General features: G+C 45.1%; 1 protein-coding gene across 2 annotated transcripts; it reads left to right on the top strand.

The window, feature by feature from the left end:
• The first annotated feature begins 1,474 nt into the window (after positions 1-1,474).
• On the top strand, positions 1,475-15,908 carry CCNQ (cyclin Q). Of its 2 annotated transcripts, none has more exons than XM_032211795.1 (6): positions 1,475-1,833; positions 3,416-3,527; positions 6,591-6,774; positions 8,042-8,174; positions 8,758-8,985; positions 15,491-15,908. In XM_032211795.1, the coding sequence occupies exons 2-6, from the start codon at positions 3,440-3,442 to the stop codon at positions 15,575-15,577; spliced, it is 720 nt and encodes a 239-aa protein (XP_032067686.1). In that variant the 5' UTR covers positions 1,475-1,833; positions 3,416-3,439; the 3' UTR covers positions 15,578-15,908. The 2 variants fall into 2 exon arrangements, with proteins under 2 accessions (XP_032067686.1, XP_032067687.1); XM_032211796.1 differs by lacking the exon at positions 15,491-15,908 and adding an exon at positions 9,121-9,266.
• Positions 15,909-22,752: the final 6,844 nt, after the last annotated feature.

Below are 22,752 nucleotides of genomic sequence, written 5' to 3'. Positions count from 1 at the left end.
TGTTACGTGGGTGAACCGAGGTACACCCACGATCACTCACGCGGCTGCATTCTGGACAAATATCAGGACAATTAGGAATAGCTGCAGAGTAGAAAATAATACAAAAGACCTAGGAAGGGCAGGAAGAAGTTACCCTTAAGCAAAGGAAAAGGTCAGGGTGGCAACAAAGATTGATTAGCTCAGGGCAAAAATGTAAAAATAGGAAATTACAGTAAATCCCAGCTCCATGGGAAGTATTTTAGGGCAGAGGAATTAACAAAACGCAAGACAGGATTAGAACCATTAGCACCAATAAACCATCTTTCCAAGCAGCCTCCGTGTCTCCAGTGTCTTTTTCCCCACTTGCAGCCGAACCCAGAAGGACATTTCTTCCAACACATGGACGCGAACACAGGAAATGGGTTCGAAAAACGGGGACAATAGGACAGGGATGTTAGTGCGCTTATGCACGACCCCTTTACGGACCTCTGAGGAATAGGGTGAGGTCGACAGTAAACAGTTGTTGAAAGAAATGTCCTTCTGGGTTCAGCTCCAAGTGGGGAAGAAGACACTGGAGACATGGAGGCTGCTTGGAAAGGTGGTTTATTGTTGGACAGGGCCACATGGGTTGAGCCCTGACCAGAAAAGGTGATCACATGCTTCAATGTTGGTGGAGAAGAAGAGAAGGGCTGAGGGAGGGGCTTGCTAGGCTTTTTATACCGTTTAGTCCCACCTCTCTGTTTCCTGTTCCTGTGTAAGAAATGTATTCTGATTGGTTGTCAGACTCCCATGGGGCCATGCAGGGGGCTACTCTCTAGGCTGTGACCAGTTCTCAGTTGCCATGTGGTCAGTTGAGTAATATCCCTTCCCCCTACAGCTGCAATGAGGAGAAGTCTTTATTATGTAAAGTGGGCTAGCCTGGCCATCTTAATGGCCCATTAGCTGGGGATGAGCAGAAAGCTACAGGCAGCTATTCTGTCTTTTGAAACATGTTTCTTTCTTTTCACATCCAGAGAAATATTCTGCCTTTTCAATATTTCCTAGGATATTTAATTTTTCTGGGAGAGGGCTGGATGATAACTTCCCACACAGTCTTAAGGTTAGTTATTGGGGGTGTGTGTGAGAGAGAGTTGTAACGCTCTGTGCGCACAATAGTTTTACACACAGCAGCCAAGGAATGGTTTTTTTTTTTTTTTTTTTTGGCTCAGCGGCCAGTTTTTAACATTAGTGCTGTTTGTTACGAAATGTTTTCACAACGCTATTCACAATACTACTCCCGTTGCGTAGGATGCGAAAAGGAAAAAGAAAAACGAAACAAAACCGGAAAACAAAAAGGCCCAGCGCGTTCTCTTCCATTGATCGATTACTCCGTGAGGCACTGCGCACGCGCGCGCGCGAGAGAGGGCCCGCCGAAACGCAACCCTCCGCGCAAAGGCTGGAGCGCGCGCCCTCGGCAGGCCCCGCCCTTCCCCCCTCTCTCTCTCTCTCACGTGACTTGGTGCACGTGGGCGCATCGGCCGCCGCTGCTGCTTTCGGCGGCGGGGTGGGAGGCTCCTCTTTGCGCCTCGTCCCGGGCGTTTCGGTGGGGGGGGGGGAAGCCGGAGGACGAAGCCCAACGCGACTACCGAACCCGCTCTGGTTCTCTCCAGCCGAGTTAAAGGACAGAGAGCCGGGGGGAGACATGCCCGAGGGTGGTCCCGGGAGTGGCTGTGAACCGGGTACGAGGAGACCACCGGGACAGAGACTGAGCAAGAAGGGGTTCGACGGCGCCTACTTGTGCTCTCTTCTCTGCAAGTGCCCGGGGGCTTTCCCGGGGCGCGAACCGTCCGCCATCCTAGTGGCCGAGCGTACTAGGTGAGATCCAATGCAACCATCTCCTGCAGGGGGAATCAAATTCATGACGGCGCGAAAGTTTCGACTTCTGGCCGGTCCTGAATAGACCCTCCGGGTCTGGAAAGATAGGGGTGGGCGGGTCACCCTAGGATGAGGATCTCCCCAGCAACCGGTCGGCGCAAACAAGCGAAGCCCCCTTCGTGGGATGCAGGCAGCACGCAAAACCACGCCCGCTCCGGTCCCTGGTGCCCAAGAGGTTGGGGGTGGGTTGGGGGTCTCGTTGCCCCTTAGGATGCCGTTCAGATGTTGGGAATGGCGACGCTGATGTGTCCTGGCCAAACTGACTCTTTGTTCATTTTGTCTTAAGAATCAAGGTAGCTCATTTCAATGGCAGGTGGAGGACCCCAGATTGAAGAACACTTCCATAGGGTCTGTTATAACTAGGCATAATCTAGTTATAGATCAGTGTTTCTCAACGTTGGCAACTTGAAGATGTCCGGACTTCAACTCCCAGAATTCCCCAGCCAGCTTTTGCTGGCTGGGGAATTCTGGGAGTTGAAGTCCGGACATCTTCAAGTTGCCAACGTTGAGAAACACGGTTATAGATTGATGACGATTCATTCTCAGGATTTTGTAAATAATGAAAACACAATTATCTTTGATTTTATAAGATAGATAGGTAGGTAGGTAGGTAGGTAGGTAGGTAGGTAGGTAGGTAGGTAGATAGATAGATAGATAGATAGATAGATAGATAGATAGATAGATAGATAGATAGATGCGCGCGCGCACACACACACACACCCTGTTAGAAGAGGAACTTGTACTCATTAATGGTGCATAATGCCTATAGTGTTATAGTGCTCATTTGATGTATTTACATTTTCTACCCATGAAACAGTTATTAAGTGATTTTTTTTTGTCTCTTCCCTCCTCTTCATCTCTCTCAAAATGTTACTGTTGAGGACCTATCCCCTTAAAAATTAACACTGCTATTTTTGCGTGCAGAACTAATGGCACAGTTGCAGTGGCCTTTAAATACACGATTCAATTAATTATATGATAACATCAGACTGCATCAATTCAGCCATTGTCTGCTATCCCCAGACTGAAGCTCCGCAGCCTTACTTTTTGGTCCACTTCTGCCAAAGATCTCTGTGTAAAACATATTGCTGTACTATTCACCCTTTCCCTTAAATGTAGATTCAGAAGAATATTAGCAAGTTTTCAGAGGCAGTATTTAAGTTTTAATATTCCACAGGATCAATAGGGTTGCGAAGGCTACTGCTACAGTCCTTCCTCCTAGGAGTTCTATAGTGCTCCTACCCCATATTTCTAGTTGGTTGTATAAGAAGATGAAAGCTATTATCTTTCTTCTACAAGTGTCCTTCAATTTACTGAGAAAATGTAACTCTTCCTAGATTATCTTCACCCTGGAGTAGAAAAACATGGGTAGCTGATGCTTGAGTTTCAGTTAAAAAGTGAAACGAAGTAGAATGTGGTTAATAGCAACTTGTGAGGAGAGTTTTGTTTGTAGAGAGAAGAATATAAGTTTTGTAAAGAGCGTTTGCTAAATTGACTGACTGTTTCTCTTGCTTATGCTCAGATCCTCTGTCACTAACCAACATCCATGAATCCCACTAGGCTGCATGAAACCAGCCAGCTGTCTGCAAATGTCAGAATTCACTTCAAAGTCTGCAGGTTCATCATGGAAGCAGGTGAGCTAAGAGTTGCTACTGCTGATTAAAATATCTCCCTTCCTTGGTTAGTCCAATTCCTATGAAAAAGGATTTGCTGTATTGGGAGAAAGTGCCAATCTGTGAGGCACTTGGAGTTAGAGGGACTTAACTGGATAGGCCTAAAGTCAAAGACAATACAAGATGTTAGATTGATGGAGAGCCGAGATGGCACAGTGGTTAGGGTGCAGTACTGCAGGCCACTTCAGCTGACTGTTATCTGCAGTTCAGCGGTTCAAATCTCACCGGCTCAAGGTTGACTCAGCCTTCCATCCTTCCGAGGTGGGTGAAATGAGGACCCGGATTGTTGTTGGGGGCAATATGCTGACTCTGTAAACGGCTTAAAGAGGGCTGAAAGCCATATGAAGCGGTATATAAGTCTAACTGCTATTGCTATTGGTAGCCTTCATGAAGTAATATGAAATAGATATGACTTACCCTATTTCTTATTTAGCTTTAGTCATGTCTGATACTTGAGTAGACACGTGCAGACATTTCCAATGTGTTTGCATTTATTAGTGAGAATTCTAGAAAGTGGGAACTGGTTTATTTCTGATGGAGGAACTGGATAAAAATACTTGGATTTTGAACCATTACAACTCCCATTTTCCTAGAATCTTAGCTGTGTTGTTTGGCAGTGTTGTTTCAATTCCACTAGGCCTCAAATCTCGCATTCCTAAACAGCTTTACAACAAGAACTCTGCAAGTAGGACAGATCTTGTCAATTTCTATTAATTTCAACTTCCATTAATTTTGTGTAGATGAACTTCCTGGTGGGCTTTACCAGGGATGAAATTCAGCAGGTTCTGACAGGTGCTGGAGAAAAGGTAGCAGAAATTTTGAGTCGTTCGGAGAACCGGCAAATATCACCTCTGGCTGGCCCCAGAGTGAGGTGGGGATGGAGATTTTGCAATATCCTTCCCCCCCAGGAGTGGGGAGGGAATGGGGATTTTGTAGTATCCTTCCCCTGCCACATCCACCATGCCATGCTCATAGAACTGGTAGTAAAAAAAAAAATGAATTTCACCACTGGGCTTTACCTTACATTCTCTGCTTGTAGTCAGCCTGTAACAGTACAATTTCTAATCTACTGCTTCAGGAAAGTTCTCTCTATATATGGTCAAATCCTGGGCGTCATTGGTAGGGCACATCTCAGAATGTTATGTTATTCACTATCAGGATGTTATGGCTTTCTCGGAGCCAGTTGTCTCCTGTGTGATTCAGCGTGACCCTGCAGGCCCTAGTGTGACCTAGGCCATGGAGGACACACACCTACACAAGGAACCATATTACAACAGTAAAGATTTTTTTTATTTTCAATAGCAGTAGACTAGCAGTAGACTTATAGACTTCAAAACCAACATACAAATCCTCCTTCTTTACATACTGTAGAAAGTGTATCAGCTGGTTACCAAAGGCTTTTGTGCATCTCTTCCACCGTCATCAAATATAATTCATATTAATTCAAATATCTTAACTCAAATATTTATTATATTACCATCATCATACCTCCACTTTTATTTGACTATAGTTATTTAAATGTCCTTCATCCTAAAATATACCAAGATTTAATCCATAACCACATGCTGGCATTTCATTTACTTATTTATAAAATCCTCCATTAACATTAAATCCTCATATCCTGTTTTAGCTAAACATCCATAATATTTAATACCAAAATTTTCTAATCTTCCATGTATATAATTTATTATCATGATCCTTTCTTTATTTAACTATATCCTATTTCATAACATTTCCCCCCTATTAGTTAAAACATAACTGTGTCTAATTTTGTTCTTTTTTATTATTGTTATTAATAATCTTTATATATAGTCCAAAAATATTTCTAACCTTCCCTTCTCATATCCAATTATTACTTATCATAACAGCTCAACATTGTATACATTACTATCATTATCAATTTTTATTTAACTATACCTATTATCACTGAATTTAACTAAGTGTAGCTAATTTTGAATTATACTCTTCCATCTATCAACCTGTATCTCTCCAATAGCAAAACAATCTTATATCTACTGCCGTTTGTGGATCCTGGTCATTTCTGAGTCAAGAAGTTGTGTCTCGATTCATTCTTCCTTATTCTTTCATGAAATTCCTTGCTGAATCTCCTGTAAGCCTGTAGGAAAACCAAAAATATGCATATAGACTGGGTGAAACCAGGCTTAATAGCAATACCTGTGAGAGGGATCTTGGAGTCTTAATGGACAACCAATTAAATATGAGCCAACAGTGTGCGGCAGCAGCCAAAAAGCCAATGTAATTCTAAGTTGCATTAATAGGGAGATACTGTCAAGATAAAGTAGGTACTAATACCACTCTATAAAGCCTCGGTAAGACCACACCTAGAGTAATGCATCCAGTGTTAGTGACCACACTTTAAATAGATGTTGAGACTCTAGAACCATGGTAGTCAACCTGGTCCCTACCGCCCACTAGTGGGCGTTCCAGCTTTCTTGGTGGGCGGTAGGGGTTTGGTGTAACTCTGCTTTATAAATTTTATAGAGTAAAGTTACTTCCCTACTTTATAAATCACCATTACTGTGGAACCGGTGGGCGGTTAGAAAATTTTACTCCTAACAGATACAAAAGTGGGTGGTAGGTATAAAAAGGTTGACTACCCCTGCTCTAGAAAGTGTGCAGAGAAGGGCAATCAAGATGATTAGGGGACTGGATGCTAAAACGTACAATGAACGGTTGCAGGACCCAAGCATGGCTAGTCTAGTGAAGAGAAGGACCAGGGGAGACATAATAGCATCTTCCAATATTTGAGGGGCTGCCACAGAGAGGAGGGGGTCAAGCTATTTTCCAAAGCACTTGAAGGTCAGACGTGGAATAATGGATGGAAACAGAACCAATGGAACAGAAGTTGCCTTCAGAAGTTGTGGGAGCTTCATCACTGGAAGCTTTCAAGGAAAGAGAGTGGACTGCCATCTGTCAAAAATAGTGTTGGGTCTCCTGCTTGGATTAGATGACCTACAAGTTCCCTTCCAACTCTGTTAATCTGTTAATCTTTTCTGCTAACAGGTGTGAAGTTAAGCCTGCGCTCTGTCCCTATTGCAACAGCGTGCACCATTTATCACCGATTTTTTATGGAGGTGCCTCTGGAGCCATATGACCCTTACTTGGTAGCTATGGCTGCACTGTATCTGGCTGGGAAGGTAGAAGAACAGCATTTGCGGATAAGAGACATCATCAATGTGAGCCACAGGTAATAAGCATGGGGATCAGGATATGTAGTTAGGAAGGGCAGGCTGGATGTATGAGAAGTAGCTGCTTAGAATCAGCAAAGCCAGTTTCCTGCAGCTTGGCATTTCCCATTGCAAAGAGGACCTCTACTACAGTAAAAGTAGCCATTGAATCAAGGGATGGGTAACCAGGTGGACCTGGCGTTTTTCAAAATTTGGAATTCCTAGTATTTGGTCATACTAGTTAGGAATTCTGGCTATAGCATCCCCCACATACTTGGAAGAATAGCAAATGGAAGAAGATTGGCTTAGATCATAGGTCCACTAGCTTTAAATTATAATGCACGTTATCCCTTATCTGATTCTTTAGTTCCAACTGTGTTAAGTCATCTTAATACACAAGACTTCTTTGTAAGATTCAGGAACCCCAAAAGACCTTGTGGATTAGGAAAAGACCTCATCCATTCTTATTTTGGTCAGGTTTTCTCAGGAAGTCCATAAATAGAACAGGAAAATTACACTTTTGTGCTTTTGAGTTCTCCTGAACAATTGTTATTCATTGCCTCTGAGCCCTGGAGATATAAACTGTGAATATCATGTAAGCCAAATGTCTTTTCTACATCTTGTAATGTGAATTCTGTAACCTGTTCCAAGCTGTAAGATATACCAGTGCACATTATAGTCATTAGGTAAACCTAAATTTTAATATAGAACTTAGTGGGATTTGGCAGAATCTCCTAAACCTGCAGAGAGCTCAGACTTCTGTTAAAAAAAAAAGTTAAGTTTGGACAGCCAAGATTATCTTCATGAAGTAGGATGGGGGCATAAGCCCAACTGAACTTACAAATAATAATAGTTCTGGGAAAAAAAACCCTTGAAATTCTATGAAGAATCTGAAGCTTAGCTTTTTAATCTGCCCAACCCCTCCTCCCAGTTAAATTTTCTTACCTTTATTCTAGATGAAGAAAGCAGAATTGGGCAAAAGTTCTACATCGCAGGGCCAGCTTCAAACCTCAGTCGTAATAATATTGGGGAGCTTTGAGTCCATTGTTTTACCTAACTGTTCTCAGAAGGATAAAGTATGAGGAGAGGATTGCTGTGTATACTATATGTTCCTCCTGGAGATGAAGTAGGATCTGAACCAAATGATTATGTTTGTAATCATAAGAGCCGAGGTGGCGCAGTGGTTAGGGTGCAGTACTGCAGCCAGTTCAGCTGACTGCTAGTTCTGCAGCTCGGCGGTTCAAATCTCACCGGCTCAGGATTGGCGTTTTTCTCTACTCCTTTCAGGTACTTGCATCCTCGGAGTGACCCCCTGGAGCTGGACACACATTTCTGGGAGCTGAGAGACAGCGTTGTCCAGTGTGAGCTGCTCATGCTTCGTGGGCTCTGCTTCCGTGTCTCCTTCCAGCACCCCCATAAGGTCTAGGCTACGTTGCAGGGACATAAGAGAGAAATGGGGTGCATGAAGTACATTGGGGGGGGGTTAAATATTTACTTCTCTGCCTTTAGGCACTGAATGGACAGTCCTGTTACAGGGAAAGTTGATACCAAGTTTTTTTCCCCTTCTCCACCTCCATGTTTTTGGTTCACCGGGAAAAGGGCGAATGACAAAACCGCGCCCGACAAAACCGCATTGCTGACATCATCAACAGGGTGACAACAGCGCGGGGACAGAAGCGCGCTGTAAAAGTAACCCTAAACCTAACCCTTAACCTAACCCTAAACCTAACCCTAAACCTAACCCTTAACCTAACCCTAAATCTAAACTTAACCCTAACCCTAAAGCTAACCCTAAACCTAACCCTAAACCTAACCCTTACCTTAAGTTAAATGGGCTTTCTTTCGACGCGCTATTGTAAAGCGCCCTTCTTTCTCCGCGCTGGCTGTTGTCGCCCTGTTGACGTCAGCGACGCGGTTTAGTCGGGCGCGGTTTTGTTGTTCGCCCTTTTGTCGGGTCACAATGTTTTCAGTTACCCCTAAAAGATGTCCTTTTCTTTATGCAGTACCTTCTCCATTATTTACTGTCCCTGAAGCACTGGATGAATCGGCATAGCTGGGAACGCACCCCGGTGGCGGCGGCAGCTTGGGCTCTGTTGCGGGACAGTTACCATGGACCTCTGTGCCTCCAGCACCCTCCACAGCATATTGCTGTGGCAGTCCTCTACCTTGCTCTGCAGTGTTACGGAGTGGAAGTACCTGCTGATGCTGAAGCAGAGCGACCCTGGTGGCAGGTAAGGGAGGCAGGGTGAGAAGTGAACAGCTCAAAAGGCGTTCTGTTGTCCTTGGCTCCAGGTTTTAGAGCTGGTCTGCGTGGGGTTTTGTTTATACGGTTGCTTGCTTATTTATTTAGCATCCTTGCTTCACAGCCTCTGCACTTGAGACTGAAGTGTGGGTAGTGCACAGTTTCTTAGAGATTAAGTCACTGCTATCAACTGACCTGCGTGACCCATCAAAACCGCGCTCGACTAAACCGCGCCCGATTAAACCGTGTCGCTGACGTCATCAACAGGGCGACAACAGCCAGCGCGGAGAAAGAAGGGTGCTTTAAATAGCGCTGTGAAAGCAAGCCGATTCAACTTAAGGTAAGGGTTAGGTTTAGGGTTAGGTTTAGGGTTAGGTTTAGGGTTAGGTTAAGGGTTAGAGTTAGGTTTAGGGTTAGGTTAAGGGTTAGGATTAGGTTTAGCGTTAGGTTAAGGGTTAAGGGTTAGGATTAGGTTAAGGGTTAGGTTTAGGGTTAGGTTAAGGGTTAGGGTTAGGTTTAGGATTAGGTTTAGGGTTAGGTTTAGGGTTAGGTTAAGGGTTAGGATTAGGTTTAGGGTTAGGTTTAGGGTTAGGTTAAGGGTTAGGATTAGGTTTAGGGTTAGGTTTAGGGTTAGGTTAAGGGTTAGGATTAGGTTTAGGGGGGTTAGGTTTAGGTTTAGGTGTTAATTTTAGGTTTAGGGTTTACAGCATGCTTCTGTCTCCGCGCTGTTGTCGCCCTGTAGATGACGTCAGCGACACGGTTTAGTCGGGCGCGGTTTAGTCGAGCGCGGTTTTGTGGTGGAACCCCTGACCTGCACCAGAAGTGGAAAACCTCCCACTGATCTCCCAGCTGTTTCTTTAATCAGCCTACAGAATCAGCCTTAATTAATTAATTAATTAATTAATTAATTAATTAATTAATTAACTAACAGGACTTGTATGCCGCCCACTCCCTAGAGACTCTGGGCGGCTCACAACAAATAAAAAATAAAGCATTTAAAAATATTTAAAAATACAGAATTAAAAAACAATGCAACATCCATTCCATCAAGTGGTGGGGCTGGAAATAATCAACAGCCCCAGGCCTGCCGGAACAGCCAGGTCTTGGTCGCTTTACGGAAGGCCGGGAGAGTGGTGAGGGTCCAGATCTCAGAAAGGTAGCTCGTTCCACGAGTCCGGTGAGAAGGCCCTCCCACGGGGAGCCGCCAGCCGGCATTGTCCGGTCGACGGCACCCGGAAGAGGCCCAACCTGTGCGATCTTATGGGTCGTTGGGAGGTAAATAGCAGGAGGCGGTCTCTCAGGCGGTCTCCATATTAGGAAAAAAAAATTGAAGCACTATACCAAAAACCAAAGCAAATGTTAAACTACATACAATCCTTTTTTTTATTTGTTTATTGAAAAGTTTTAATAAGTTTTACAATTGTATACCTTTCCCCTTCCCTCCCTGCTGCCCAATCCCACATCCCCTCCCATTCCCCCCCCCACAACCTCCCAGAGCAAATAAAGGGTATAAACATTTATCAATCATATACTAAAATAAACTAACTAACTTTAGCATCGTACGTTCGCTTGTACTTTAACTCCCCTTATGTAAAGCTAACTTTAGATAAATTATAACATTCCCTGTTCATTCATTCATAAGCTAACTGAAATTTCTCAGTCCCATATTTATTTTGAATATAATCAATCCATCTTCTCCATTCCAACTTGTACTTCTCATCTGAATGGTCCTTGAGGTATGCTGATATTTTAGCCATCTCTGCTAAGTTTGTTACTTTTAACGTCCATTCTTGAATAGTAGGCAATTCTTCCTTCTTCCAGTACTGGGCCACCAACAATCTTGCTGCCATTGTTAAATTTAGAATCAAATTAGTCTCTATAACTGTACAATCTCCGAGTTGGGCCTTCTCTGGGTACCGTCGACCGGACAATGCCGGCTGGCGGCCCCTCGGGGGAGGGCCTTCTCTGTAGCTACTCCGGCCCTGTGGAACGATCTACCCGTAGAGATCCGAACCCTTCCCACCCTCTCGGCCTTCCAAAAAGCCACTAAAACCTGGCTGTTCCGGCAGGCCTGGGGCTGTTGAACACAGTCCAGCCCCACTTAAACGGAATGTCTGGTATGTTGTTTTTTAATTGTATCTCTCTTTATTTTTATTTTTAATTTTTATCTTTCTGTAAGCCGCCCAGAGTCCTACGGGATTGGGCGGCATATAAATTTATTAAATTGCTAAATCTGTAATTATACCTAAGAAGAATAACTGAGGAGTAAACTTTATCCTCTTTTTAAGAATATTTTGAATAATCCACCATATTTTTATCCAAAATGCTTTGACTTTTTTACAAGTCCACCATATATGAGAATACGTAGCATCAGCATAATCACATCTCCAGCATTTAGATTGTAAGTTCGGATACACACAAGCTAATTTTTTAGGATCTAAATGCCATCTATAAAACATCTTATAAAAATTCTCTCTCAAGTTTTGGGCTTGTGTAAATTTTATGTTTCTTACCCATATCTTTTCCCATGTTTCCATCATTATTGGTTCTTCAAAATTTTGTGCCCATTTTATCATACAGTCTTTAACTAACTCTGTTTCAGAATCTGTTTCTATCAATATATTATATAACCTTTTTATATGCATTTGGCTCTGGTCCCTAATTTGTTTACTACATACAATCCTTACCTTACATATTTTTTAAATCCGATCACAGTTTAAAAAAAAAAACACCCTATGATGCTGCCTGGTATCTGTCAACCCAAACCAGCATTATTCAGGTTTAGAAAAAGCACACACACACACACACACAAGAGAAAGATACAAAATCCTCAATCCTGGTCTGTGCATTCAGGCTGTGTTGTTATGTCCTGTTGAGCTGTAGGTGGTTTTAAACAGATTGGCTTACAGAAACCCTAAAGGTGAAGGTTCCCCTCGTACAGGCATGCTAGTCGTTCCAGACTCTAGGGGGCACATGTCCGTTTCTAAGCCGGAGAGCCAGTGCTGTCCAAAGAACGTCTCCGTGGTTATGTGGCCAGCATGAGTAAATGCCGAAGGCACACTGAACACTGTTACCTTCCCACTAAAGGTGGTTCCTATTTTTCTACTTGCATTTGTACATGCTTTCAAACTGCTAGGTTGTCAAAAGCCGGGACAAGTAACGGGAGCTCGCTCTGTTACATGGCACTAGGGAGTCAAACTGCCGACCTTTCTGATCAACAAGCTCAGCGTCTTAGCCAGTGAGCCACCGCATCCCCATGAACAAACCCTAGGTTGCACTTAATGTGTATAATTGTGACATGGTTAGCTGAGAATGGAGACCAGACCCATTCGAGAATTTTTTTAAAATTTTTTTTAATTTTTTAATTATAAATTTTTCGTATATACATTCACAATTATATGATCTCATAACTGTTATTAATAATATGTATTTGTAACAATTTTTCTCCCCTACAGTTGACAATATACTTGAAATTGCTTTGTTACCATCCCATAAATCCATCTTATCTTACAACAATCCTACTTCTTCTTCCTTCCTTCCCTCCTTCCTTCCCTCCATTCTTCTCTCCTTCCTTCCCTCCTTCCTTCCCTCCCTCCTTCCCCCTTCCCTCCCTCCTTCCTTTTCTCCTTCTCTCCTTCCCTCCTTCCTTCCCTCCTTTCTTTTCTCCTTCTCACCTTTCTTTCCCCCTTCCTTTCCTCCTTCCTTCCCCCCTTCCTTCTCTCCTACATTCCCTCCTTCCTTCCCTCCTTTCTTCTCTCCTTCTCTCCTTCCTTCCCTCCTTCCCATTCGAGAATTATCCAGGGTTTCAAACGTTTTAGGACTTAGGATTAGTTAGCTGTTCCTAGATATCCCACTGCACGTGGGTTGATTGTGTCTTCTGAAATTCTGTTCCAGTAACAAGCTAGGGATTCTGCTGCCTTCCTAGACAGCAGAATCCTAAGATTGCTGTCCAGCAACCTTATCGAGCTTCTAGATCTCATTGTGGGGCTAGTGTTGAACGGATTCTTATGCAGGATTTTGTCAGTATTTGTGGTAGATAGCTTTCTTACAAGTTTTGGTCGTTCTTTGAAATGTGAAGCTAATGAGGGCTTTGGGTATGAATCCTAGCAAGACAGAATTGCTATTTGTACATAAGCATCAGAGGTGGGTTCCTACCAGTCCGCACCTATTCGGTAGAACCGGTTCGTCAAATCTACCGAACCGGTTAGAAGAGGTTCCACCAGTGGACCCGGAAAGCAGGCCACACCTACAGAAGAGGTTCCAAAAAAAATTGAAACCCACCACTGGTCCTTGGATATGATTATTCTACACTATCATGCTCATATTTATAAAACTCAGTGCCTCTGTGAAAGGTAAGGATGACTACTGCGTTTGTGGTGCAATCAGAACATTGCGTGTGTTGAAGTTGTTTTAACGCAAACCAAAGATGCCTTTTAAAAAACAAGTTTACATCATATTCTTATGCAGGCCAGTGCTGTGTGTGAGGTAAGTTAAGGTGGTTCTGACAAGTGTCGGCGGCATCTTCATATCCGGTCACATGGGCGGCAAGCCACTCCCACAAAGGAGGCCACACCCACAGAGTAGGTTCGAACAATTTTTGAAACCCATCACTGATAAGCATTCACTGCCTTTGGATAGTGTTGCGTTCCCTCTGGAGAGGTAGGCTCAACGTGGGAGTTCTCCTGGATTCATGGTTTCTCCTAGAAGGTTAGGAAGAGCCTTTGCCCAGCTCTGAATGTTTTGCCGGTTAAGGTGCCTATCCCCCTTTTAAAGTGAAACCTTAGCATCTGTTACTCATGCCCTCATTATGTCAACATCGGATTACTGGAACTTCTCTCTATTTGGAGCTGTCTTTGCAGACTAGTTGATGCAGATTGTGGCAGCCCACATGTTGGCAAGTGAGAGCTTCTATAGCAGAGTTAAATCTGTAATTGTAGGTACTTCAATGGTTGCCGGTATGATTTTTGAGGACTTTCAAGAAGCTCGACTTAACCTATGAAGCCACTCTGTGGCTTGGGCTCAGATCGCAGAGAGAATCTGTCTGTCCTATTCGATCAGTTTGCAGGGGACGCTCTTGTCCCTGCTCCTTGGGAGGCGGAGGAGACAGGTTCTTGGATGGAACTGGGGTTTCTTGGTGGTCTTTCCCCAGTTCTAGATATTTCAGGAAAACACTGAAAATCTGCTTTTTCGGTTGAGCATTTGAGGCAGGCGATGTTGGCTGAAGGTGAGGTTGTTATTTCTCATAACGTTTTGGAAGTTTTAACCTTATGTCAGCCAACCAGGGTTGTTGAAGTATGTGAATTATAAATTATATAAGTAAACACCCACAATTCAATAAGACATAACCTAGACAGGACGGCGAACCTGTGGCATGTGTGCCACAGGTGGCACACGGAACCATATTTGCCCGCACGGCAGCCCTTGGCAGGCTTCAGCTCTGGCGTCCATGCGCGCCCTGGCCAGCTGATTTTTGGCCTTCTGGAGGGCTGAGGGAGTCCGTTTTTGCCCTCCCCAGGCTTCAGGAAAGCCTCTGGAAACTGAGGAGGGTGAAAATCCCCCCTCCATGGGGTCGCTTGCACATGTGCAGTGGGATAGTCGCTCACACATGCGCAGGTGGGGTCACTCGCGCAGGTGGGGGGGGGCACGCATGTGCAATATCTCACATACTCATAGTTGAGCATGCTGTTAATAATAAATTTTCGAGTTGTGAAATGAGTTGAGGTATCCATAGCGGGGTTACCTGTTTTTGTTTTTAAGTGACTAATGCGGCCATGCTTCCTTTGAACTGAATTAAAACATACATGTACTCTACCGAGCGAATGACATCTACATCATATGCAGAGCAATTTCAGCTACATAAATAACCTTGGGCAGGAAAGCTAATCTTCACCCAGTTCAGTGGCCCTAATCCATTTGTTTGCAAAAAGATGAGAGAATCAATCACAGATCTGCTTTAATTGAGACAATTAGGCTGCATCCTTGCTTAGATTTAGGTTTGCCCCTATCAAAACTGTGAAATCTCACAGATAGAGATGATGATGATGAAGGCTAAATGGTAAAACATGGAGAAAGTCTGGAAATCATAATATTGAAAAAGCAAACAAAATGCATTTGCATAGATGCTTTAGCTTTGTAGACCCATCTTCTGTTGCAGGCATTGGAGCTTCCTTGCAGAATAAGAATAAAAGCCAATGCTGTGATGCTCAACGGGGAAATTGGAAACAGGATTGCAGTTGTTAACGGAATGAGATTAATGATTAGCATCATTTTATGTGATGTATTTACACCCATATCTTATCTCCTTTTGACAAATGTGGTCAGGCTGAATGCATTCTTCAAACCTCTCTTGGTGAGGGAAAGTATGCAAAAAATATACATCCCAATTGGCTACAGGGTACTTTATATTCTGGAAGAGTATTTTCCCTACTTGATCCTGCCAGGACGTTTTTTTTTTCCTGCTTTGCTAAAACTTTTAAATTTAATTTACCTTTTAGGTGTTCAGTGAAGATCTTTCCAAACCTGTTATGGACCAGATAGTCTTGGAACTGATACAGATCTACACTTTGGATGCAGAGATCTAAGTATACTACTTCCAGCCGAGGATCTGTACTGAATTGTCACGTTTCAAGCTGGGATAATGGTGGAAGTATTACTGATACTTGACGGGATTGATACCAGAAGTCCATCCTGTTCTTTTGAGACATCCCACTGAACAGCACTGGAGTTGAACAAGTGAAGCATCTTGATAGCCCTGAGAATCTCCTAATAGAATTACTTTCCAGTGGAGAATTCGTCTGGACTAATTTTCCATCGCCCACAAAAGGACAGTGTTCTAAATTGGAAGTTTGTGGAATGAGGAAATGAGTGAAAAAGATTCTTCACCTATTTCAAGTAAAATGTGCTGGCAAGATACTTAACTTGTGTTTCTGGAGTGGTTTCCCAAGCCTCAATGCAATTACTTGTGCTGGCCTTGTTGTGAAATTATTTATTTATTAGATTTGCGTGCTGCCCATCTCATCTAGATTGCAACTCCAGGCGGCTTACAAACATTAAAAACCAGTAAACATTAAAATGATAAAAACAGCATATAACAACAGTAAAAATTACAATTAAAATATGGGGAGGAGGGAAGTGTGAAGTACATGGGTAGAGGTCGAATCTTCTCTTAATCTGATAGCCGTCTTCAGAATGGTTCACCCCTGTTGGGGCTCTCTGCCAACTGGCAGAGTCAGGTGTTCAGGTCCTTTTGGAAGGTCAGTAGGGTGGGTGCAGATCTTACCTCTGGTTGTGTGAGTTCCAAATGCGGCAGAAAAGGCTCTGCCAGCAGAAATGTCTTAACTGACGAGGTCTTCAGCATGCCCCTTTTGCCAGCATTAAGTGGGGTGGGTCAAACCCATTGGAGCGAAGTGGATCCTCAGATACCCTGGACCTGTGCCCTGGGCTTTAAAGGTGATAACCAACTTGGGGCTGCCCTTGAAGAGTGTTCGAAGACTCCAGTTAGTCCAGAACGCAGCCGCGCGAGCAATTGTGGGTGCACCCAGGTACACCCACGTCACACCTATCCTCCGCGAGCTGCACTGGCTACCCATTAGTCTCCGAATCCGCTTCAAGGTGCTGGTCGCTACCTATAAAGCCCTACATGGCATCGGACCTGGGTACCTGAGAGACCGCCTCCTGCCGATTACCTCCCTCAGACCGATTAGATCTCACAGGTTAGGTCTCCTCCGGATTCCATCTGCCAGCCAATGTCGGCTGGCGTCTCCCCGGGGGAGAGCCTTCTCTGTTGCAGCTCCGGCCCTCTGGAATGATCTCCCTGTTGAGATCCGGACCCTCGCTACCCTCCCGGCCTTCTGCAAAGCCACCAAGTCCTGGCTGCTCCAGCTGGCCGAGTGGGCTGTGAAATATCCAGCCCCATGGAAATTGTGAATGTTGTGGTTTTGTTTTTAAAGTGTTGTCTTTGTCTAGTTTCCCCCCTTTGCCTTGTCTATTGTGAGCCGCCCTTCGGGAGTGGGCGGCATACAAGACAAATCAAATCAAATCAAACTTGAATTGTATCCAGAAACCAGCCAGCAGCCGATGCAGTTCATGTAACGGGTATAACGCGGGTACCCTAAGAGCCGCAAAAATTCCCACACCGCAGAATTCTGCACCAGTTGTAGCTTCTGAATACTCTTCAAGGGTAGCCCCATATAGAGCATATTGCAATAGTCTAGGCATGAGCTGACCAGAGCTTGAATGACTTGAGTGGAGGATTCCTGATCTAGGAAAGGTTGCAACTTTGGCACAACACAGAGATGTGCAGGCAGAGCCTCTCCTAGCCACAACTGCCAACTGCTCTTTGAGCAGGAGTCGCAAGTCCAGGAGAACCCCCCCCCCAAAAAAAATAGTGCACTGGGTCTATCTGGTGGAGTGCAACCCCACCCATAACTAAAGATGTCAAAATGTCCTAGATGTTGAAGCTCCATGCACCCAAAGCCATTCACTCTCACCAGGGTTTAGTCCCCATCAAGACCCCCACAGCCTCCAGGTACGGTGAGAGGGCAGCAATAGCATCCCTTGGGTCACCAGGGTTGAGTTATCATCCGTGTACTGATGATGCTTCAACCCATGGTAATGGTTGCCCTCGCCCAGTGGCTTCTCTTGTATGTTAAAAAGGAGTGGAGAAAGTACCAAGCCCTGTTGCATCCCACGAAGCAGCCATGGGCTGGATCTCGACCTATCAAACTGACTGGGACTGGCCTTGGAGAAGGAAGCCGAACCAGTGCGAGACTTTGTCACCCAACCCCATACCCTGCAGCCCTCCCAAATGGATAATGTCGATGGTGTCCAAGACCATTGAGAGGTCAAGAAGAATGAGGATAGTTATACTACCCCATCCCGCTCTTGCCAGAGGTCATCATCAAGTGCAGCCAGTGCTGTTTCTCCTGACTGAAAAGGGTCAAGATAACCCTTTTTATCTAAGACCCGCAGAAGCTGCCAAGCAACCTACGTTTTGGGAATGAGAATTGTCCAGAGGTGGTATCAAGAGATGATTATTTTTAGGAGGAGGCAAATCAGGACCACCTTAAAAGGCCCCAGGAACGTCCCTTCCTGCAGTGAGGAATTTATCAGTGCTCGAACTTACCTGGCAGTTATCTTGGAGGCTTTCACCAACTAGGACAGACGAGGATATAATTGATAGGTGGTTGCGCTGACAGCATCAAGCACCTAGTCCACTTCGTCAGGTCCAACAGGATCACTGTTCCCAGATAAACAGGCAAGACTTTCCCCCAGCATCTCACATGAACCAGCACCAAGCAGGGGTTCCACCTGGGAACAAATCTGAGCAACTTTATCTGTCAAATGTGGAACAAATGTCTCTGTGAGGTCTTGGAGATGATCCCCCTCCCCTCCAGGCCTCCTGCCCTAGGAGGGACTGAGTGATCCTGAACGGCCGCAGATCAACACTGCAGATGCAATAAGGGTGGGGAAACGAGGGTCTTACTGCTCTTAACTGCCATAAGATAGGTCTTAATAGCAGCTCTAAATTGTGTCTGGTCACAGTCAGCTCTCGTTTTCCACCAGTGGTGCTCTAGGCGTCTTTTAATCCTTTTCAGAATCTGCAATTCCTCTGTTGGGTTGAGAGCGATGGGTCAAGAGGCCGCACAAGCATGATCCTGTCCAAAGCCTCAGCCACCTTTTGATTCCAGAATGTTACCAGATGTTCGGCAGGACTGCAACAAATAGCAATAGCATAGCAGTTAGACTTATATACCATTTTATAGGGCTTTCAGCCCTCTCTAAGCGGTTTACAGAGTCAGCATATTGCCCCCAACAACAATCCGGGTCCTCATTTTACCCACCTCGGAAGGATGGAAGGCTGAGTCAACCCTGAGCCGATGAGATTTGAACAGCCGAACTGCAGAACTGCAGTCAGCTGAAGTAGCCCGCAGTGCTGCATTTAACCACTGCGCCACCTCAGCTCCCCCCACAATATACCTCTGGAACTCATTCAGGTCCATCAGTTGCCAGGGGCAGGTTGCTTGTTTGGGTCCAGCCTCCTTGTGGAAGGGAATGGCATGAGAGAATCTGAAGGACAGCAGGCCGTGATCTGACCATGACAAGGGGGAAACTGACTGGTCCACCAGTCACGTTGCCATTGCTCTGACAAGAAAATAATGTCCGGCATGTGGCCATGGTACTGTCCTGAGTCGAGCCCGAGATGATCTGCCATGGTAGTCATTGAACTGAACGGCTTCTGAGGCCAAGCCCAGGGATGGCAGATTAAAGTCTTCAGGACCATAAGCCTCGAGGCGTGACCCGACAAATGCCTGAACGACAAATTGCGCCGACAAAACTGCGGCACTAAAACTGCGATGTCAAAAGCACGCTGACAACAGCGCGCCGACAAAAGCGCGCCGACAGAAGCGCGATTTAAGTTAAGGTTAGGGTTAGGGTTACAGCGCGCTTCTGTCGGCGCGCTGTTGGCGTGCTTCAGCGCTCATTTGTTGGCGCGGTTTTGTCGGCGTGGTTTTGTCACTGCGGTTTTGTCAGGCGCGCTTTTGTCGTTCGCGCATTTGTGGTGGAACCACCTCGAGGAACTCCCCTACCACCATTCCTCTACCACCAGCAGCTCAATCAGGGAGGCTGCTATGCAGCAGGGAGGCTGGTACAGCAACAACACTCCCACCTGATTATGTGAGCCCAGCTTCAGGAACAGCCAGAAACGTGGAGAGCAAATCCCTTGAAGGCCAAAAGAGATTCATTTCATTTATTTATCATTTATAGGCCGCCCTTTTCCCTGAGGGGACTCAGGGCGGCTTACAATTCGTGGGAAGGAGTGCAAGACAAAACATAAAATATGTGAATAAAATAAAATAAAACAGTAAAACACAACATTCATTCAACATTCGGGTGGGGCAGATTAGGATCTTATCCCCAGGCCTGACGGGATAGCCAGATCTTAAGGGCTGTGCGGAAGGTCTGGACGGTGGTGAGGGTACGAATCTCCACGGGGAGATCGTTCCAAAGGGTCGGAGCTGCTACTGAGAAGGCTCTCCTCCGCGTAGTCGCCAGTCGGCACTGACTGGCGGATGGAATTCGGAGGAGGCCTAATCTGTGCGATCTGATGGGTCGAAGGGAGGTAATTCACCATCCCCAAATCCCCTGCCCTGGAGTCTTGGCTTGTGCCAAACCCTAAACCCCTAGGCACATCTCCCCTTCAGAGTCAGCCAGGTCTTAGTGCTGCATGCCAGGTCAATATGGTCTTGGATGAGGGGAGCCTTATTGACTGACCTGGCATTTACCAGCTGCAGCTGAACCTCGGCGCCTCTGAGGGTAAAAACAACATCTTATTGCTTAATTTAAGGCACACCAGGAGCCAGCTTAAAAACATTTAAGACACACCCTGATGTCAAACTTAGTTTAGTCCCAACTTCTTTCATCTTTTGCTAGCAGTTCTTGGTCTTCACACTGTACGATCCTTAAGAGGACATTTTCAATTAGCTGCTTGGGTGGCATATTAAAAGAACAGGTAAATCCCAGGTGCGGTGCAGTGGGATCTGAAGGACATTCTGATTCCATTGTTGCATTTTCTTCAGTTGTAGATTTAAAAAAAATAGAAGGTTCATCGGACTGCTGTATTTTTGTGCTTCTGGGTCAAATGATAAGGCATGTCCAGAAGAAGCCTGTACCATTTGTCATCTTCTGAATTTGTGTTCCTTCTGATAATAGAAATGCTTATTGAAAGAAGGAATTGGGGTGAGAAGTTGAGGATAAAAAACTGTATCTTCTCAATTTTCTAGCTAATTATGCAGAGGAGGTATGATTCATTCCAATTCTGTCTTGGTTTTTCGTTCTCCAGTTTTCTGATTTGTGTTAAAGGCCTCTTTCTGATTATAAATTGACTCCCATCTTTACGTAGTGTGATTGGAATATACTTGGTCTATATGTTTTATAAGGAATATTTAATATCTCCAGGAAGAGAAGGCTTGTGGAGGTCCATTAACCCTATCTCCTAATTTAAAGAAAGGCTGATAATGCCATCTGGTGTTTTTAAAGTGTTGAGCAGAAATTGTCTTACATTCTTTTTTTATGCTTTTCTCTGCAATGATAAGGCCCAGAAGCCCCTTTCCCACCAACTACATGGTTTTATGGGAGCTACTCTAGTGTAGACAATCCTACAGAATTAATGCTATGATTAGAATAACTATTGGATCAGCCTGCCCAACAGGACTAATGGAACCCATTGGGTTCAAGTGGGAACTTATGGTTATTCTGGAAAACCTGCTATTTGGTCTGATTGCAGCTTTGGCTGCATGGAATACGAAAGCATTGGTGGCTTTAGATCAGATTATTCCTGAATGGCCTCTCCCTGCCCAGGGTTTCCACCATTCCCCTGAGGTATATGATGGAATTAAGGAAATCTAAATAGGCTAAGAGATGCCTAAAGTGTCGCTGACAAAAGAGAAGGAGCAAAGACAGTTGGACATAGCTAAAGCCACTATTAAGGCCTACCTTATAGCTTACTCTGCCCTTATTGTGTCTGCTGATAGTTGCTCAGTAGCTGTGTTTCAGGCAACTCCGTCCCTTGGAGGGAGCAATACCAAGGTCCACCTAAAGGGTTGCTGTGAAGAATAGGCTGAACATAACACCTAGCAGACAAAATTGGTTGCATTCACTGTATGTTGGACCCCTACCTGTTCTGCCCCCCCCCCCGGTCCGGTAATGAACACAGACACAGGGTTAGCTGTTTGCCACTCTTTATTCACAGCAATTATAATCCCGTTGGCTGAAAACACAGACACGACTCGCTGGCAAGAAGTTGGCAGCAACCCAGACTCCAACAGACACAGGAACACAAGGCAGACCAGACAAGGAGTTCTCCAGATTATTATGAACGGTTGTGTCCTGCAAAAGGACTCCTCCCAAAGTCTCTTATATACTCTCTTGGGAGGGGCCAAGCCACAACCACTTGGGCTGGATTATCTCTTATGAGTCTGTCTCCGTAACTGCTGCCTTCGTTTCTCCCCCCTCCATTGCCTGGCGTCAGGGACAAACTCCCTTTGATCTTCCCCACTGCTCCATGCCTCAGGTGCCTCTTGGTGGCCAACCAGCCTCTCTGGTCCCTGCTCTGAGTCTGAACCCTGCCCCGGGTCCTCCACATCTTTCATAGCAGACTCATAGGGTTCCTCGCTATCGGAGTCCATCGGCAGCTCCGATGGCTCCTGCTGGGCCACAACACCTACCTTATATCCGAGTCAATGGAGGTGGTGGCGGCTATGTCTTGCAAGTGATCTGGGAAGCATTTGAGCCTGTGGAACCTGAAGAAAAAGACGGGGCTCTCTCAGCTGCTACTATGGCCAGTTGTGTGTTAGATCCATGCCTCTCCTGGCTAATTAAGGCCTCGCAGAGGGAATGTGTAAATAGGTCTGGGCAATAGTTAACTCCTTGAGAGGGCTGTTTGTACTGGCTCTTGAAGAGATAGTGGTGCACCCGCTCTTGCTCCAGCTAGGCTGGTAACTCTATTGTGTTGGGTCTCCTCCTTTCTCCAGGCCAGTTCCAATCAGTGTTGACAGAGGGAGAGAGGTCCAGACAATGGGCCCTTTGTAGTTGCCTCAGGGTACTCTTTTCTGCAATTTAACATTTACACGATTCACTGCGGGAGGTGATCTGTTAGTCTGTTAGATTTTCATAAGGCTCTAAAAACCTGGCTATGTCCCCATGCCTGGGGTGCTAAGGACTCCATATCCAGGCTACATTGCTAACTGGCCAAGTA

This window comes from Thamnophis elegans, chromosome 2, assembly GCF_009769535.1.
Source record: "Thamnophis elegans isolate rThaEle1 chromosome 2, rThaEle1.pri, whole genome shotgun sequence".
NCBI classification, from domain to species: domain Eukaryota; kingdom Metazoa; phylum Chordata; class Lepidosauria; order Squamata; family Colubridae; genus Thamnophis; species Thamnophis elegans.
This window is presented reverse-complemented; position numbering and strand designations above follow the sequence as displayed.